The sequence below is a fragment of the Globicephala melas genome, chromosome X (genome assembly GCF_963455315.2).
Source record: "Globicephala melas chromosome X, mGloMel1.2, whole genome shotgun sequence".
NCBI lineage: Eukaryota > Metazoa > Chordata > Mammalia > Artiodactyla > Delphinidae > Globicephala > Globicephala melas.
In genome coordinates, this window is record NC_083335.1 from 86568605 (window position 1) to 86581731 (window position 13127).

The window sequence follows — 13127 nt, forward strand, 5'->3', positions numbered from 1 at the left end:
AAAACTGCAGAAAAGTATAGAAAATCATAGTCATAACAAATACCCTTGTAGTTACCTCCCAGAATTAGCAAGTGCTAAGATTTTGTCATTTGGTGGCGGTGGTTTTGTGTTTATAAAAGAAATAGAGGTTTACAGTTAAAGGTGAAGCCTCCCTTTTCCTCTCCTGAATCCTGCTCCCTTCATTCCCACCCCAGGCAAACAATATCATGAATTTGGTGCATTATCTTTCTAACCCATGTTTTTAAACTTTTACTACATAAATTTGCATCTGTAATCAATATAGCATTCTTTTTTGTAAATTTACCAGATTAGTGCTCTAGAACCATAGGGGTCTTTCTACAGCTTTCTTTCAGTATTCAGTGTTACCCTTTGAGTTTAGCTATGCTGATATGTTAGATTTAGTTCATTCATTTTTCACTCCTGCATAGCATTCCAACATCTGAGTATCACAGTCCATCAATCCAAGCCTCTATTGCTGGACATTTGGTTGTTTCTAATATCTTGTTGCCATTCTTGTACATGTACATATTTGCAGAATTTCTCTCTGGTATAACTATAAGTGGAATACATAGTAGGGTATATACATTTTCAACATTACTAGATGTATAACCTTTTTTTCTGTCATAAATAGAATCAATTTGCCTTGTATGTTTAAGAGTTTTGCATCTATGTAAGTGAAATTGCTTTATAATATTGTCATATTCTGTCCTTACTTGCTTTTGGCATCCAGGTCATTCTGTTTTGTATAACATAAGCATTGTTTTACCAATTTTCCTTTGGTTAAGTGCCAAGTATATTTCTATGATTTTATTTTCAACATTTCTTTCTTTTTGCTCTAATTGTCTTTTGGAAACTTATAGCTGATTTTTAAAAGTACAATTTAATATGGTTGGCCTATAATTAATGGGATTAATATTTATTGTGCTACTACTTTATTTGTATTTCTTATTTTATTGTATTTTCTAGATATCCTGCTTTTCCTTTACCTCTTTTTTCCTGCCTTTGCTGGATTTTCTTTACCTTCTCCCCTGCCTTTTTCCCCTTTGGTCATTTTCCTCCTGAATAATTCAATATTAAGCATTATTCTTAGCAGGCTTTGTTTGTGGCAAATTCTCTGTCTTTTCTTGTCCAAAAACATCTTTATTTTGTCATCTTTCATTGCAATAATTTATCTGGGAATAGAGTTCTAAGGTGACATCTTCTCTTAGGACTTTGAAAATATGTAATCTTTTGGCTTCTTTTTTATCTGATGAAATCTATTGCTGACCTAATTGTTTCTTTATAGATGATTTTTAAAATTTCTTCATGGTAGCTTTCAATACGTACTTTCTTAAAGTCTTACAGTTACACAGAACTGTGTCTAGGTACAGATTTGCTTTTATTTACCACACTCAGGACTCTGGACATTTAAGAGTAGGATACATGCCTTTCTTCCATACCAGAAAACTGCCAGTCATTGTTTCTTCAAATATTGCCTAGATTGGGGGTCCCCCAAGACCACTACCACATTCAGAGATTCTCGAGAGGGACTCCCAGGACTTGGCATCTAGTTGTATTTACAGCTAAAATTTATTACAGTGATATAGTAAGGATATACAACTAGAGCATAAGGGAAAAAGACATTAGCAGAATCTGGAGGACTCCATGTACAGGGTTCCTTATGCTCTCTCCCTCCCACCTAGGGTCACACAGGGCACACTTCTCCCAGCAGTGAAAGTGCAGCAACATGTGTGTGATGTTTATGCCCAGGGAAGCCCATTAGAGACTCGGTCAGCGTCCTCACATCACAGACTGCCTAGCACATACCAAAATTCCAGACCCCCAGAAGGAAAGGAAATGTTCTGCTTAAATCACATTGTTTGTACAAGCAGCCATATCCGTTAGGCAGTGGTGGGGACATTCCTGAACTCCAGATTCCCAGATGGCAGCCAAGGGCCAACCTTGCAAGCTTCCCTGTCTAAGTATAGCAGTCTCAGGGTTGCTCTGTTAACCCGTTTCTTGGCATATTGCCCCCTCTCCCTTTTTCTCTAGTCTTCCATTTGGATTTGGTATTAAACCTATTTTGGAACTTATCATTTCTCTATTTCTCTTACCATATTTCCATTGTTAGCTCTTCATGCTGCATTTTGGGTGATTTCTCAAGATCTGTCATCTAATTTGTTAAATCTGTCTTTATCTGTGACTAGATAGAAGTAGTAGTTAGAAGTTCAACTTCTATCTACTGTTCAACCTCTTTATTTAGAGTTTTTAAAATAATGCCTGTATATAATTTTCCTAGTTTTTTCCCCCATAGTCTAGTTCTTACCTTATTTCTTTGAATAGTTGAAATATATTTATTTTGAAGTTCACATGGTTCTACTAGCTACAGTTCTAGGAATGTGAGTATCTTTAAATGTATCTGCTGATTCTCTTTCATGACGGGTCATTTCCTTGTGAAGTTGTTAATTTTTTACTGTGAACTCTTCAGTGAAAATTGGTATTCCATAGATATCCTGTGATTCCTAAGCTATAAAAACATAATATATCTTTTGGAAAGCTTGCCACTACTAGGAACCTACTAATACAGGACCAATTTTTAGTTTAATTTTTCAGCTTATGGGCTCTGTACTACACTTATAATCATTTGGATTGAGTTATAGAACTAGGCTTTTGATTTTTTTAAATTTTATTAAAGTATAGGTGATTTACAATGTTGTGTTTAATTTCTTCTGTACAGCAAAGTAACTCAGTTATACATATATATTCTTTTCCATTATGGTTTATGACAGGATATTGAATATAGTTCCCTGTGATATACAGTAGGACCTTGTTGTTTATCCATTCTATACATAATAGTTTGCATCTGCTAGTCCCAAACTCCCAATCCATCCCTCCCCCGTGCCCCCTCCACCTTGGCACAGAGACCCTGGAACAGACCACAAGTCTGTTCTCTATGTCTGTGAGTCTGTTTCTGTTTCATAGATAGGTTCATTTGTGTCATATTTTAGATTCCACATATAAGTGATATCATATGGCATTTGTCTTTCTCTTTCTGACTTCACTTAGTATGATAATCTCTAGGTCCATCCATGTTGCTTCAAATGGCATTATTTCATTCTTTTTATGGCTGAGTAATATTTCAGTGTGTGTGTGTGTGTGTGTGTGTGTGTGTGTGTGTGTGTGTGTGTGTGTATGCAACATCTTCTTTATCCATTCATCTGTCAATGGACATTTAGGTTGCTTCCATATCTTAGCTATTATTAATAGTGCTGCTATGAACATAGGTGTGCATATATCTTTTCGAATTATAGTTTTGTCCAGATATATGCCCAGGAGTGGGATTGCTGGATCATATAGCAACTCTATTTTTAGTTTTTAGAGGAACCTCCATACTGTTCTCCATAGTGGCTGCACCAAGTTACATTCCCACCAACAGTATAGAAGGGTTCCCTTTTTTCCACATCCTAATGCAGCTTTTGTTATTTGTAGACTTTTTAATGATGGCCATTCTGACCGGTGCGAGGTGGTACCTCATTGTAGTTTTGATTTGCATTTCTCTAATAATTAGCGATGTTGAGCATCTTTTCATGTGCCTATTGGCCATCTGTATGTCTTCTTTGGAGAAATGTCTATTTAGGTCTGCCCATTTTTTTTATTAGGCCGTTTGTTTTTTTGTTATTGAGTTGTATGAGCTCTTTGTATATTTTGGAAATTAAGCCCTTGTCGGTCACATCACTTGTAAATATTTTCTCCCATTTCATAGGTTGTCTTTTCATTTTGTTTATGGTTTCCTTTGCTGTGCAAAAGCTAATGTTTGATTAGGTTCCATTTGTTTATTTCTGCTTTCATTTCTATTGCCTTGGTAGACTGACCTAAGAAAACATTGGTAGGATTTATGTCAGAGAATGTTCTCTTCTAGGAGTTTTATGGTGTCCTGTTTTATATTTAAGTCTTCAAGCTATTTTGAGTTTATTTTTGTGTGTGGTGTGAGGGTGTGTTCTAACTTCATTGATTTACATGCAGCTGTCCAACTTTGCCAAAACACCTTGCTGAAGAGACTGTCTTTTCTCCACTGTATATTCTTGGCTGCTTTGTCAAATATTAATTGACTGTAGGTGTGTGGGTTTATTTCTGGGCTCTCTATTCTGTTCCATTGATTCATATATCTGTTTTTGTGCCAATATCATGCTTTTTTTTTTAACATCTTTATTGGGGTATAATTGCTTTACAATGGTGTGTTAGTTTCTGCTTTATAACAAAGTGAATCAGTTATACATATACATATGTTCCCATATCTCTTCCCTCTTGCGTCTCCCTCCCTCCCACCCTCCGTATCCCACCCCTCCAGGCGGTCACAAAGCACGGAGCTGATATACCTGTGCTATGCGGCTGCTTCCCACTAGCTATCTACCTTACGTTTGGTAGTGTATATATGTCCATGCCTCTCTCTCGCTTTGTCACGGCTCACCCTTCCCCCTCCCCATATCCTTAAGTCCATTCTCCAGTAGGTCTGTGTCTTTATTCCTGTCTTACCCCTAGGTTCTTCATGACATTTTTTCTTAAATTCCATATATATGTGTTAGGATACGGTATTTGTCTTTCTCTTTCTGACTTACTTCACTCTGTATGACAGACTCTAGGTCTATCCACCTCATTACAAATAGGTCAATTTCGTTTCTTTTTATGGTTGAGTAATATTCCATTGTATATATGTGCCACATCTTCTTTATCCATTATCCGATGATGGGAACTTAAGTTGTTTCCATCTCCGGGCTATTGTAAATAGAGCTGCAATGAACATTTTGGTACATGACTCTTTTTGAATTTTGGTTTTCTCAGGGTATATGCCCAGTAGTGGGATTGCTGGGTCATATGGTAGTTCTATTTGTAGTTTTTTAAGGAACCTCCATACTGTTCTCCATAGTGGCTGAACCAATTCACATTCCCACCAGCAGTTGAAGAGTGTTCCCTTTTCTCCACACCCTCTCCAGCATTTATTGATTCTAGATTTTTTGATGATGGCCATTCTGACTGGTGTGAGATGATATCTCATTGTAGTTTTGATTTGCATTTCTCTAATGATTAATGATGTTGAGCATTCTTTCATGTGTTTGTTGGCAGTCTGTATATCTTCTTTGGAGAAATGTCTATTTAGGTCTTCTGCTCATTTTTGGATTGGGTTGTTTGTTTTCTTGTTATTGAGCTGCATGAGCTGCTTGTAAATTTTGGAGATTAATCCTTTGTCGGTTGCTTCATTTGCAAATATTTTCTCCCATTCTGAGGGTTGTCTTTTGGTCTTGTTTATGGTTTCCTTTGCTGTGCAGAAGCTTTTAAGTTTCATTAGGTCCCATTTGTTTATTTTTGTTTTTATTTCCATTACTCTAGGAGGTGGGTCAGAAAGGATCTTGCTGTGATTTATGTCATAGAGTGTTCTGCCTATGTTTTCCTCTAAGAGTGTGATAGTTTCTGGCCTTACATTTAGGTCTTTAATCCATTTTGAGCTTATTTTTGTGTATGGTGTTAGGGAGTGATCTAATCTCATACTTTTACATGTACCTGTCCAGTTTTCCCAGCACCACTTATTGAAGAGGCTGTCCTTTCTCCACTGTACATTACTGCCACCTTTATCAAAGATAAGGTGTCCATATGTGCATGGGTTTATCTCTGGGCTTTCTATCCTGTTCCATTGATCTATCTTTCTGTTTTTGTGCCAGTACCATACCGTCTTGATAACTGTAGCTTTGTAGTATAGTCTGAAGTCAGGGAGCCTGATTCCTCCAGTTCCTTCTTTCGTTCTCAAGATTGCTTTGGCTATTCGGGGTCTTTTGTGTTTCCATACAAATTGCAAAATTTTTTGTTCTAGTTCTGTGAAAAATGCCAGTGATAGTTTGATAGGGATTGCATTGAATCTGTAGATTGCTTTGGGTAGTAGAGTCATTTTCACAATGTTGATTCTTCCAATCCAAGAACATGGTATATCTCTCCATCTATTTGTATCATCTTTAATTTCTTTCATCAGTGTCTTATAATTTTCTGCATACAGGTCTTTTGTCTCCTTGTGTAGGTTTATTCCTAGATATTTTATTCTTTTTGTTGCAATGGTAAATGGGAGTGTTTTCTTGATTTCACTTTCAGATTTTTCATCATTAGTATATAGGAATGCCAGAGATTTCTGTGCATTAATTTTGTATCCTGCTAGTTTACCAAATTCATTGATTAGCTCTAGTAGTTTTCTGGTAGCATCTTTAGGGTTCTCTATGTATAGGATCATGTCATCTGCAAACAGTGACAGCTTTACTTCTTCTTTTCCGATTTGGATTCCTTTTATTTCCTTTTCTTCTCTGATTGCTGTGGCTAAAACTTCCAAAACTATGTTGAATAAGAGTGGTGAGAGTGGGCAACCTTGTCTTGTTCCTGATCTTAGTGGAAATGCTTTCAGTTTTTCACCATTGAGGATGATGTTTGCTGTGGGCTTGTCATATATGGCCTTTATTATGTTGAGGAAAGTTCCCTCTATGCCTACTTTCTGCAGGGTTTTTATCATAAATGGGTGTTGAATTTTGTCAAAAGCTTTCTCTGCATCTATTGAGATGATCATATGGTTTTTCTCCTTCAGTTTGTTAATATGGTTTATCACATTGATAGATTTGCGTATATTGAAGAATCCTTGCATTCCTGGAATAAACCCCACTTGATCATGGTGTATGATCCTTTTAATGTGCTGTTGGATTGTGTTTGCTAGTAATTTGTTGAGGATTTTTGCATCTCTGTTCATCAGTGATATTGGCCTGTAGTTTTCTTTCTTTGTGACATCCTTGTCTGGTTTTGGTATCAAGGTGATGGTGGCCTCGTAGAAGGAGTTTGGGAGGGTTCCTCCCTCTGCTATATTTTGGAAGAGTTTGAGAAGGATAGGTGTTAGCTCTTCTCTAAATGTTTGATAGAATTCGCCTGTGAAGCTATCTGGTCCTGGGCTTTTGTTTGTTGGAAGATTTTTAATCACAGTTTCAATTTCAGTGCTTGTGATTGGTCTGTTCATATTTTCTATTTCTTCCTGATTCAGTCTTGGCAGGTTGTGCATTTCTAAGAATTTGTCCATTTCTTCCAGATTGTCCATTTTATTGGCATAGAGTTGCTTGTAGTAATCTCTCATGATCTCTTTTATTTCTGCAGTGTCAGTTGTTACCTCTCCTTTTTCATTTCTAATTCTATTGATTTGAGTCTTCTCCCTTTTTTTCTTGATGAGTCTGGCTAGTGGTTTATCTATTTTGTTTATCTTCTCAAAGAACCAGCTTTTAGTTTTATTGATCTTTGCTATCGTTTCCTTCATTTCTTTTTCATTTATTTCTGATCTGATTTTTATGATTTCTTTCCTTCTGCTAGCTTTGGGGTTTTTTTGTTCTTCTTTCTCTAATTGCTTGAGATGCAAGGTTAGGTTGTTTATTCGAGATGTTTCCTGTTTCTTAAGGTGGGCTTGTATTGGTATAAACTTCCCCCTTAGAACTGCTTTTGCTGCATCCCACAGGTTTTGGGTCGTTGTGTCTCCATTGTCATTTGTTTCTAGGTATTTTTTTATTTCCTCTTTGATTTCTTCAGTGATCACTTCATTATTAAGTAGTGTATTGTTTAGCCTCCATGTGTTTGTATTTTTTACAGATCTTTTCCTGTAATTGATATCTAGTCTCATGGCATTGTGGTCATAAAAGATACTTGATACAATTTCAATTTTCTTAAATTTACCAAGGCTTGATTTGTGACCTAAGATATGATCTATCCTGGAGAATGTTCCATGAGCACTTGAGAAAAATGTGTATTCTGTTGTTTTTGGATGGAGTGTCCTATAAATATCGATTAAGTCCATCTTGTTTAATGTATCATTTAAAGCTTGTGTTTCCTTATTTATTTTCATTTTGGATGATCTGTCCATGGGTGAAAGTGGGGTGTTTAAGTCCCCTACTATGAATGTGTTACTGTCGATTTCCCCTTTTATAGCTGTTAGTATTTGCCTTATGTATTGAGCTGCTCCTATGTTGGGTGCATAAATATTTACAATTGTTATATCTTCTTCTTGGATCGATCCCTTGATCATTATGTAGTGTCCTTCTTTGTCTCTTCTAATACTCTTTATTTTAAAGTCTATTTTGTCGCATATGAGAATTGCTACTCCAGCTTTCTTTTGGATTCCGTTTGCATGGAATATCTTTTTCCATCCCCTTACTTTCAGTCTGTATGTGTCTCTAGGTCTGAAGTGGGTCTCTTGTAGACAGCATATATAAGGGTCTTGTTTTTGTATCCATTCAGCTAATCTGTGTCTTTTGGTGGGAGCATTTAGTCCATTTACATTTAAGGTAATTATCGATATGTATGTTCCTATTCCCATTTTCTAAATTGTTTTGGGTTCGTTATTATAGGTCTTTTCCTTCTCTTGTGTTTCTTGACTAGAGAAGATCCTTTAGCATTTGTTGTAAAGCTGGTTTGGTGGTGCTGAACTCTCTCAGCTTTTGCTTGTCTGTAAAGGTTTTAATTTCTCCATCAAATCTGAATGAGATCCTTGCTGGGTAGAGTAGTCTTGGCTGCAGGTTTTTATCCTTCATCACTTTCAGTATGTCCTGCCACTCCCTTCTGGCTTGTAGGGTTTCTGCTGAGAGATCAGCTGTTAACCTTATGGGGATTCCCTTATGTGTTATTTGTTGTTTTTCCCTTGCTGCTTTTAATATGCTTTCTTTGTATTTAATTTTTGACAGTTTGATTAATATGTGTCTTGGTGTATTTCTCCTTGTATTTATCCTGCATGGGACTCTCCGTGCTTCCTGGACTTGATTAACTATTTCCTTTCCCATATTAGGGAAGTTTTCAACTATAATCTCTTCAAATATTTTCTCAGTCCCTTTCTTTTTCTCTTCTTCTTCTGGAACCCCTATAATTCGAATGTTGGTGCATTTAATGTTGTCCCAGAGGTCTCTGAGACTGTCCTCAGTTCTTTTCATTCTTTTTTCTTTATTCTGCTCTGCAGTGGTTATTTCCACTATTTTATCTTCCAGGTCACTTATCCGTTCTTCTGCCTCAGTTATTCTGCTATTGATCCCATCTAGAGTACTTTTAATTTCATCTATTGTGTTGTTCATCGTTGCTTGTTTCATCTTTAGTTCTTCTAGGTCCTTGTTAACTGATTCTTGCATTTTGTCCATTCTATTGTCCATTCTATCTCCAAGATTTCGGATCAACCTTACTATCATTATTCTGAATTCTTTTTCAGGTAGACTGCCTATTTCCTCTTCATTTGTTAGGTCTGGTGCATTTTTATCTTGCTCCTTTGTCTGCTGTGTGTTTTTCTGTCTTCTCATTTTGCTTATCTTGCTGTGTTTGGGGTCTCCTTTTTGCAGGCTGCAGGTTCGTAGTTCCTCCTGTTTTTGATGTCTGTCTCCAGTGGCTAAGGTTGGTTCAGTGGGTTGTGTAGGCTTCCTGGTGGAGGGGACTAGTGCCTGTGTTGTGGTGGATGAGGCTGGATCTTGTCTCTCTAGTGGGCAGGTTCACGTCTGGTGGTGTGTTTTGGGGTGTCTGTGGCCTTATGATTTTAGGCAGCCTCTCTGCTAATGGGTGGGGTTGTGTTCCTGTTTTGCTAGTTGTTTGGCATAGGTTTTCCAGCACTGTGGCTTGCTGGTCATTGAGTGAAGCTGGGTGCTGGTGTTAAGATGGAGGTCTCTGGGAGATTTTCGCCGTTTGATATTATGTGGAGCTGGGAGGTCTCTTGTTGACCAGTGTCCTGAAGTTGGCTCTCCTACCTCAGAGGCAGAGCCCTGCCTCCTGGCTGGAGCACCAAGAGCTTTTCATCCACACGGCTCAGGATAAAAGGGAGAAAAAGTAGAGGGAATTAGTAGAAGTGAGGAAAGAAAGAAGGAAAGGAGGGTAGGAAGGAAGGAAGAAAGAAAGAAAGAAGCAAAGAAGGAAAGAAGGCAAGAAGGAAAGAAAGGAGGGAGGGAGGGAGGGAGGAAGGAAGGAAGGAGGGAAAGAAGGAAAAAAGACAGAAAGAAAGAAGATACAGTAAAAATAAAATAAAGTATAATAAAGTTATTGAATTAAAAAATTCTTATTTAGAAAAAAAAAGGGACGGATAGAACCTTAGGACAAATGTTGTAAGCAAAGCTATACAGACAAAATCTTACACAGAAGCATACACATACACCCTCACTAAAAGAGGTAAATGGGGAAAAATCATAAATCTTGCTGTCAGAGACCACCTCCTCAATTTGGGATGATTCGTTGTCTAAAGGAGGGAAGGAAGGAAGGAAAGAAAGAAAGAAAGAAAGAACGAAGGTAAAGTATAATTACGTTATTAAAATTAATTATTAAGAAAAAAATTTAAAAAAAACCAACATGGACGGATAGAACCCTAGGACAAATGGTGGAAGCAAGACTATACAGACAAGATCTCACACAGAAGCATACACATACACATTCACAAGAAGAGGAAAAGGGAAAAAATCATAGATCTTGCTCCTAAAGTCCACTTCCTTAATTTGGGATGTTTGGTTGTCTATTCAGGTATTCCACAGATGCAGGGTATATCAAGTTGATTGTGGAGCTTTAATCCGCTGCTTCTGAGGCTGCTGGGAGAGATTTCCCTTTCTCTTCTTTGTTCTCACAGCTCCCAGGGCTCAGCTTTGGATTTGGCCCTGCCACTGCGTGTAGGTCGCTGGAGGGCGTCTGTTTTTTGCTCAGACAGGATGGGGTTAAAAGAGCCGCTGATTCGGGGGCTCTGGCGCACTCAGGCCGGCGGGGAGGGAGGGGCACGGAGTGCGGGGCGGGCCTGCGGTGGCAAAGGCCGGCGTGACTTTGCACCAGCCTGAGGCGCGCTGTGCGTTCTCCCGGGGAAGTTGTCCCTGGATCCCGGGAACCTGGCAGTGGCGGGCTGCACAGGCTCCGCGGAAGAGGGGTGTGGAGGGTGACCTGTGCTCGCACACAGGCTTCTTGGTGGCGGCAGCAGCAGCCTTAGCGTCTCTTGCCCGTCTCTGGGGTCCGCGCTTTTAGCCGCGGCTCGCGCCCGTCTCTGGGGTCCGCGCTTTTAGCTGCGGCTCGCGCCTGTCTCTGGGGTTCGCGCTTTTAGCCGCGGCTCACTCCCGTCTCTGGAGTTCCTTTAAGCAGCGTTCTTAAACCCCTCTCCTCACGCCCCAGGAAACAAAGAGGGAAGGAAAAGTCTCCTGCCTCTTCGGCAGGTGCAGACTTTTCCCCGGACTCCCTCCCGGCTAGCCGTGGTGCACTAACCCCTTCAGGCTATGTTCAAGCCGCCAACCCCAGTCCTCTCCCTGCGCTCCGTCCGAAACCGAAACCCGAGCCTCAGAGCCTCAGCTCGCAGCCCCGCCCGCCCCGGCGGGTGAGCAGACAAGCCTCTCGGGCTGGTGAGTGCCGGTCGGCACCGATCCTCTGTGCGGGAATCTCCCCGCTTTGCCCTCCGCACCCGTTGCTGTGCACTCCTCCGCGGCTTCGAAGCTCCCCCCTCCGCCTCCCGCAGTCTCCGCCCGCGAAGGGGCTTCCTAGTGTGTGGAAACTTTTCCTCCTTCACAGCTCCCTCCCACTGGTGCAGGTGCCGTCCCTATTCTTTTGTCTCTGTTTTTTCTTTTTTACTTTTGCCCTACCCAGGTACGTGGGGAGTTTCTTGCCTTTTGGGAGGTCTGAGGTCTTCTGCCAGCCTTCAGTAGGTGTTCTGTAGGAGTTGTTCCACGTGTAGATGTATTTCTGGTGTATCTGTGGGGAGGAAGGTGATCTCCGCGTCTTACTCTTCCGCCATCTTCCGCCTTCCCCTTTGATGTGATTTTAAAAGGGGTTGTTTATTTACTTTCCCTTTCTGATATTTCACTGTTAGTGTAAAGAAATGTAACTGATTTCTGGATGTTAATCTTGTATCCTGCTACCATGCTGAATTTATCAGTTCTAGTAGTTTTTGTGTGGAGTCTTTAGGGATTTCTATATATAGTATCATATCCGGCTTTTGATTTCTTATATATAACATCCTTCTTTCCAGTTTCCTTGACCAGTGGGGAATCTTTCTAGTTCCTGTTTAACACACATGGATGCCCTTTGTGGCTCCTACTTTTAGTGCAAATTATATTCTAATTTCCTGAACATTTGTGCCCTGTGGTCTGGATTCCCCTGCAAATCTTCAACCTTCAGTTTCTGTTCACCCCATCCCTTTAAACTCTCACTTCAGTTTTGACACCTAAAAACTTTCTTTTCTTGGTTTTGAGCTTGACTGGGTATTAAATTATTTTCTGTTAAATGTGGGCCAGCATTTGTTTGTATTTACAGTTAAGGGAGGTGGTGGTGGTGGAGCATAGGGAGGTTTCATCCACATCAGCTCAGGTCCATTAATAGGAGTTCACAGCAGGGCATTTATGAATGAATTTTATGCCATAACATTATAGTAGAAATATTTACAAGTTTGATGATTCATTGCATTTTTTTCCCTAGAATTCTGGCAAGTTGGTGACCCAACAGATAATCATAAGGAAAGCCAAGACAAACCTCTGTGGCAAGCTGTATCCGTTGATAAGGAAACACTGAAGGATGGAAGTGGCCCAAAATCCAGAACATACAGAAAAATCATTTATCCAAGCACAAACTTTGTTTCTATAAGACAAAGACTCCCTAAATATGATTCATGGGGAAAGTGTTCAAAACATAATTTAAATTTTCTTAGTCAAAGTAGAAGCTATGTAAGAAAGAAAGATGATGAATGTAAGGCATATTGGAAATTATGCTTCCATTCTAATCTTGATAAAGCTCAACCTGGAGAGAAATTCTTTGAGCTTAATGAACATGGAAAAGCCTTCCACCATAAGCAATCCCTTAATAAAAGTCCAAGAATTCAAACTGGGGAGAAATTCTATAAATGTTCTGAATGTGGAAAAGTATTTATCCAGAAAGCAAACCTTGTTGTACATCAGAGAACTCACACCAGAGAGAAACCTTACGAATGCTGTGAATGTGCAAAAACCTTCAGCCAAAAGTCAACCCTCATTGCACACCAGAGAACTCATACAGGGGAGAAGCCGTATGAATGCAGTGAATGTGGGAAAACATTTATCCAGAAGTCAACTCTGATTAAACATCAGCGAACTCATACAGGAGAGAAACCATTTGTATGTGGTGAATGT

The 13127-nt window shown here is 39.4% G+C and overlaps 1 protein-coding gene across 1 annotated transcript in view; it reads left to right on the top strand.

Moving 5' to 3' along the window:
* Positions 1 to 13127, top strand: part of ZNF674 (zinc finger protein 674) — a 55418-nt gene that overhangs the window by 38937 nt on the left and 3354 nt on the right. The window contains 1 exon segment of the mRNA XM_060292399.1: positions 12442 to 13125. Within this exon segment, the coding sequence (XP_060148382.1) occupies positions 12442 to 13125 (684 nt within the window).